The sequence below is a fragment of the Aulonocara stuartgranti genome, assembly GCF_965226115.1.
Source record: "Aulonocara stuartgranti genome assembly, chromosome: 2".
Classification (NCBI taxonomy): domain Eukaryota; kingdom Metazoa; phylum Chordata; class Actinopteri; order Cichliformes; family Cichlidae; genus Aulonocara; species Aulonocara stuartgranti.
The window spans coordinates 10007296-10014441 of NC_138940.1; the positions used below are offsets into that span (position 1 = coordinate 10007296).

Below are 7146 nucleotides of genomic sequence, written 5' to 3' on the forward strand. Positions count from 1 at the left end.
GACCCTCCTACAGAGACAATGATGTATGATATAAAAAGAGGATAACCATTATCTGTTAAGCATTATGTTACAATTTAACATAATGTAAAATTGTAACATTGTAAACATAATGTTACAATTTTACATTATGTTACAGTTTAACATCATATAAAATTGTAACATTATGTTTACAATGTTACAATTTACAAATTGTAACATTGTAAACATAATGTTACAATTTTACATTATGTTACCGTTTAACATCATATAAAATTGTAACATTATGTTTACAATGTTACAATTTACAAATTGTAACATTGTAAACATAATGTTACAATTTTACATTATGTAACAATTTAACATAATGTAAAATTGTAACATTGTAAACATAATGTTACAATTTTACTTTATGTTACAGTTTAACATCATATAAAATTGTAACATTATGTTTACAATGTTACAATTTACAAATTGTAACATTGTAAACATGATGTTACAATTTTACATGATGTTAAATTGTAGCTGTTAAGGGTGGTGAGTTAGCGAACCTAGACGCGGACCTCTCGTTTAAGTTGAACAGTGTCTTTATTTACAGTGAAGCCAAAATCAATCCACAGTTATCCACAGTGCAAGTCCCTTCAGTGCTCCTCTCCCCGTCTCCCCTCGTGTGTCCACAAAACTCCCTAGAATCAGTGAAGTGTCCCCTTCCGTCTCTCCGTCTCGATCGCGTCCAGGCTTATTAGGCAGCTCAGAGTGGCAGCACTTACGGGTCGGAGGTAACAATCGCAGCGGAGAAAAAGCGGAGCGAGAGAGGAGAACAAAAAAACACACACACACAGGTCGACCGGTCGGGGCACCGTCCGACTCTGACAGTAACATAATGTAAAATTGTATTATGTTTACAATGTTACAATCCCTACCCTCACCTATGGCCACGAGCTGTGGGTAGTGACCGAAAGAACGAGATCGCGTATACAAGCGGCAGAAATGAGCTTCCTCCGAAGGGTGGCTGGCCTCTCCCTTAGAGATAGGGTGAGAAGTTCGGCCGTCCGGGAGGGGCTCAGAGTAGAGCAGCTGCTGCTCCACATCGAAAGGAGCCAGCTGAGGTGGTTCGGGCATCTGACAAGGATGCCCCCTGGGCGCCTCCTGGGTGAGGTGTTCCAGGCATGTCCCACCGGGAGCAGGCCCCGGGGCAGACCCAGGACACGCTGGAGAGATTATATCTCTCGGCTGGCCTGGGAACGCCTTGGGACGCTTGAGCGGTCAGCAAAAGTCGACTTCCCCCATCACCCACTCATTCACAAAATTTCCCTCGGGCCGTGAACAGGTGATATAGCAATCACTATTACTGACACCACGTGACCCAAAGCTACGCCTATCCACAACATTCCGGCCCCTAATTATTACATTTTTACAGTAATAATTACACATCCAACACCATAACTCACAACACACACTTCATCATATCACAGACACCCAGTGAGACAACATAACATACTCAAAAGTCCACCAAAGTTATTTTCTCATGTCTTCTCTTCTTTTCTTCTGTCTGCACATGGTCAGTCAGTCATAGGCCAGAGGTTACCAGCACTTAGCCTAAATATAGTCAGTCTGATGTACATCTCATAACATTAAAGTCAATTCAAAGTTAGTTATGTCACACTGTGTCAAAAATGTCATAGTCATGGGTCAGAGGCCTCCTGAAGAAGGCATATCTTTGTGATGGGTCTGCACACATGGCTGGTTGGGGTCTTAATCCAGACCTGACGCACAAGCCCCCTTTCATCTGGTGCAGCTCCGGTGACTCTCCCAATGAGCCAAGAACCACGAGGTGCAGAATCATCCACTATAAGGACCACATCTCCAGGAACAAAGTTACGTTTAATCCTTCCCCATTTCTGGCGCTCTAATTCTGTGACTGGGACTCTCTTTGCATATCCTCTAGATATAAGATCTGTCATGAAGGCAGTGTAGTCTTTATGAAAGTCTTTATCTCTGATGAACCTTTTCTTCAAACCTAAGGCTCGTTGCTCAATTGCACAGTTGTCAGGCATTCTTATGTCTCGGTCTTTTAGTGGCAGGGCAATGCTGTAGTGCCAATCCCCCAAAGTCACCATCTTGCTGGCCAATTCCAGGAACTTCAAGTCTTCCTTTGACAGCCCCATCTGTTCATCATTGCTGCTCTCAGGAAAATCCATCTTGAACTGCTGTTTCCATAGCTTGTCCAGTGTGACAGCAGAAACTCTGTTGGCGGTAACTGTTGCCAAACATCCTGGCCTTCCACAGCATTCTCGATTAAGTGGCCCATTCACAGTCCAGCCGAGCACAGTCCTAATGGCAAAGGGTCCATCACCTACACTCCGGATGACCTCCAAAGGTTCTAGAGCTCTGGGCATATTCATGCCAATCAAAAGCTCAACATTGGCCTTAATTTCTGGCAAATGAACATGCTTCAAATGTGGCCAGTCAACCAGGTCCTGTTGATTTGGGATGTTACCAATATCTACAGGCATTTTATGCTGAGTGAAGAGGTTAGGCATATCACAGTACATGTCACTGTCCAATCCAGCAACTTCAAGTTCAGGTACAATGAAACTGTCCACCACTTTCTCCTGTCCCATGGTGCGCAGGAGAATCTTTGTCCTCCTCCCAGCAATATTCAGCTTGTCCATAAGACCCGCTGTACAAAAGGATGCTGAACTCCCTTGGTCCAGAAAGGCATACGTTTCCACTATTCTTTGACCTCTCTTTGATTTTACTTTAACTGGCACAATGGCAAGCTTACAGTCCTGTTCACCGGCCCCAGTAAGACCACTAGTCTGGATCGTAACAGGAATGTTATCTGCCTCATTATTAGGTTTGATTTCATGTACAGTGTAGTGTAAGCATTAAAAGATCATAAAAGGAAACACTAACATTTATGTGAAACTAATTGTAATAAAAAAAAATGAACAGGTGCTTTATAGATTTAAAAGAAAGAATCTGAAAACAACACTTTTTTGGTCTGAGTGATCAAAGTAGAAAACAGAACTGATGTTCAAGAACAAACCATAGCTGCACTAATATTACACATCTCCATTGTTGTGGTGAACAGACATGTTGCTTTTAAAACCACATGCAGTGTGTGACCGTGACTGTTCACTGAGACCATGAACGCCACTTCGCTGAAGCCTTCGCCTTCTTCTTCTTCTTCTAAATTGGAAGCAGAAGGAGCACGAGCTGCTTTGATCTACTGAAAGGAAAAAGCAGAATATCTGAGTTGAAACCAGTCAGCTGAAACCAGTAAGACAGGAACAAATTCAATGCAGTGTCTCAGGTGGCTTAGCCTGTTACAACTGTTGATACAAGCTAAATACAGTTAACACACAGTGTCAGGGAGCTCCAGTGTGGGAACTAGTGGCTTTAGGTTTGTAGTCATTTAACTTTCATCCCTTCATTCATTTAATTCAGGAGGAAGAAATGTCAGGTGGGTGCAGGCTGGTTACATGCATTTGGTCCCATGCTGTCTTTAACTTGGTTCACTTTATGGCTGGGCTGTATGTGGGCTTATATCATGTTACTTGGGCAGGAGTTCCTGTCCCCTGTTAGACTTAGAAAGTTTCTCCATAAGTAGAGCTTCTAACTCTTCTAGCACATCTGTGGCTGACAGTTTTTTGGTGGCTCTTTTTACCCCACACTGGTTGTGAGTGTGTAAATAGCCCCACTAGTTATTTTGGGTTGCAGTTAACTTGGGAGGAAGAGGTAGGTCTGCCATGACTAGATGAATAACAATTATCTGGGATACATAAATTTCATAATGCATGCATGTATCTCTATAAACCTGCCTGAGGGCTGCCATTTTTTACATTCAGTTATTTCTTTGTTGAATCTAAATAATGAATGTGTTACAGTTAAACTGACACTGATCAGTGTAAATGGCTCATTGGGACACAGAAACCTTTAAATTAAACCCTATCACCTGATATCGAGTGTCAAACAATATCAAAGCTGTAAAAGCTGTTTACAGTCAGAATTTATAAAACTATGATTGTAAATAAATTCAAACAAGTGAGCTTTTCTCTTTGTGCTGAATATCAACACTGTGATTTCTTAGACTGTAAGCTTTACTTTAGCACAACCAGTTGTAGAAGCTGCCACTCCAAATGTCTTTTGATAACAAGAAAAAAATACCTTTTCAGTCCACGGCCTGAAGTTCTTCTCCGACATCTTCTGCCATCGGCTTTGTCTGCTGGTTTGAAGACAATAAACCACAAAAAGATGATTTAGTCACTTTGTCTGCGTCATGCAGCTCGAATGTGTCGTGTAACGATGTTGAATAGCTGTCGTTATCCCTCTGCTGTGTCAGTAGGATTGTACTGTACAGCATCTCATTGATATGTGAGGAATGCTAATGTAACACGATAACAGACTTACATCATTAAAACATAAAGGGCAGGAGATATTTAGATATTTTTATATTTATATTACATTTTATAGCTGACGGATATAAATAAATAGATAGAATTTACTAAATAGCTGGATGAACATGAAAAATATGACTATAATAACAAATGACCATGAGAGCCAGTAGAATTAATTCAACTGGACACTCAAAAGACGTCCTTAAATGCTCTTTAAGTGGCGGAACAGATGAACAAACAGTTAATCGCTTACTTGAGATGAAATCTGCTCAGCTACTTTGAAAACAGCTTCTAACTGGTTCATCCTTTAACAGGATGACTGCTCAGGGGTAAGGCCATCATGCAGTCCAGCAACCTTTATGGTTCTGCTTTGATTCACCAGGAACTATTAGGGAAACCTTCCAGCGCCTCCTGTGAAAGACACAGGCATAAACACACAAACATTTATTAACATGTTCCACAGTGTTCCAGTTTGATTTTCTCATCCTGTGGACAACAACGTACATGGATGCAGGTTTATTGTTAACTTTTGTAAGGTTTATTTAGTGAACATATCCAGCTGCAGCTCCACTGTGATCCTGAACTGGATAAGCACTTAAGAAAATGTGTCAATAAATGGACATACATCAACTTACTATATTTATCCAAACAGACGGGACCAATAATGCTTCACTGAGTTAGAGACTTTAATGTCTCTTCTATGTAAGAATGTCTCGTGCTGATATACCTGCAAACTTGACAACAAAGGGTTTTCAGACTGCATGTAGCTCTATGTCAGCTCACACATTTACATTTATGTCACACTTATTTCTGCTTTCCCATTTTATAATTATTACTTACATTTTGATTAGATACCTTGAGTTTGTAAATGATCAGATTACATAATTGGAATAAAATGTATCCAATTCAAGGTTGCGGGAGGATGAAGCCTATCCCAGCTGATACAGGACAAAGACAGGCTGCCAGTTTATCGCAGGGCTAACACAATATGTGTAACAGAAAATCCACTTAAATGTTTGATATTTCTTATAATAATCATAATTATGACTATTATTTAAAGGTTTCTTTATAAATACATTTTGATTTTTTATAACCTCTAAAATATAAACCTGAGCTGTTTCAGATTCTGACCTCTGACCTCACTGCAGCTCCCTCTTGGAAGTATGTCTGCTTCTTGTCCCCAGTGTTGACCACCTGCCCTTGATATCACGTACTGTACCTGAGGAACAAAAAAGGACAAACACTTGCCTTCATTTAAGAAGTACATTCATACAGAGGTAATCTATGGAAACACACTAGTTCAACCTTTGGGAGAAATCAGTTCCTGTGAAACATTTCTGTAAATTAACATCATATGGAGAATGAATGAAATGAGTTCTTCCGGTGACTCAGCAGTCAAACACTGACAAATGAAATCTAGTTAAACTATTAAGCATATTTGCTCTTCTGAAATCTGTGTTAAACAACAACAAACATAAATTAGTAACAAAAATACAGCTGAGTAGATATTACAAACCACCAGCAGCCATAATGCTAAATTTTAATCTTCAAATGTTTCTGAGCCGTCTTCAACCTGCTTTTAACACATTAAAGTCCCACAGTCAATGCAGCCTGACTCAATCCTAGATGTTCAGCACACAGAGGTACCGTTTGAAGTTTAGTGTTAACCTGAGTCACTGATCATTTGCAGTATTACAGAGTCTGGCAGTCTTTGCATGATGTCCACGTCACTATAAGTTTCTAGCTGACTCTCAGGTGTGCCAGCAGGAAAGAGTAATAATAATCTGCATCCTGAGGTTTGTCATGCAGGATTAAATTTACAGTGGCTTTGTTCACACAGCTAGGATTGTATTTTACACTGACCCTGGGTCAGTATAAGTATCATACAGTTTAAACGAAGCACTGAAACTTGCACATATTTATTACAGATGCACTGAAGCTAATCGAGATATTTGCTGTCAACCTGTGGCTGCGATTAATCACTTTACTGAAAACTTTATTAACTAGTAACTTCATCAGTCATGACAGAAGCTAATATTTCTGTGCTAACATCGTTTAACCAGTAACAGCTTTCCTCCAATATAAGCTAACGTTTACACCGTAACTTTAAGCTAGCACCATAAAGACGGTAAAACACGTAATAATATCTACAAATGCATCTTAAAGCTCTTATATTAGCACTCGGTGTATTACTAACATAACCACATTAACATTACTGACACTCGCTGACTTTTAATAGTCATTCTATAAATGCTGTCCGTTTAAATGGTCCTGTACCTGTACACACTGCATATCCACCGGATTCCAGCCAGAGTGGATTCTGGAGTCTTCCACGCTCCTGTTAGTGATCCTCCATCTGGATGGATGAGAACAACCTTCTGAACAATCTAGCAGGTCTCCTTGGGGGGCACGTCTCCCCACCCCCCAAGCGAGGGCCGTGGCACTGAAACTGCCGGCTGAGAGAAGGCTTGAAAAAAAAGGACATTTATCATTTCTTCTTCGGCCAGCTTTTTTTCTCATCGTTTTTCCAAAGTACACATTAAGCTTCTTCTGCAGCATTATCACACACTAATTACACATGGAAACCTACCTACTTCTTTCTTCATTACAAACAATTACACTTTCTGTAAAGTGCTTTCAATAAAACAGAAAAGAAAAGTGTGTTTTGTTTTGTTTTTTTTATTCAAGATCTGTTCACATGTACTTAGCAAAGGTGAGTACACAGCATGAGGAAAGCCAAAAGCAAAGAGAGCGTATGAAGGTAATA

The 7146-nt window shown here is 40.1% G+C and overlaps 1 protein-coding gene across 4 annotated transcripts; it reads right to left on the reverse strand.

Annotated features, from left to right (window-relative positions):
- Window positions 1–479: 479 nt before the first annotated feature.
- On the reverse strand, window positions 480–6858 carry LOC309687845 (uncharacterized protein). Of its 4 annotated transcripts, XM_082503081.1 has the most exons (4): window positions 6657–6858; window positions 5511–5598; window positions 4633–4790; window positions 480–4207 (listed from the first exon to the last, which is right to left on the reverse strand). In XM_082503081.1, exon 4 carries the CDS (start codon window positions 2649–2651, stop codon window positions 1662–1664), a length of 990 nt encoding a protein of 329 aa, XP_082359207.1. In that variant the 5' UTR covers window positions 2652–4207; window positions 4633–4790; window positions 5511–5598; window positions 6657–6858; the 3' UTR covers window positions 480–1661. The 4 variants fall into 4 exon arrangements, with proteins under 4 accessions (XP_082359207.1, XP_082359206.1, XP_082359208.1 ...); XM_082503080.1 differs by lacking the exons at window positions 5511–5598; window positions 6657–6858 and having other exon boundaries at window positions 480–3211; window positions 4150–4207; window positions 4633–5085; XM_082503082.1 differs by lacking the exons at window positions 5511–5598; window positions 6657–6858 and having other exon boundaries at window positions 480–4204; window positions 4633–5085.
- Between the last annotated feature and the right edge of the window lie 288 nt (window positions 6859–7146).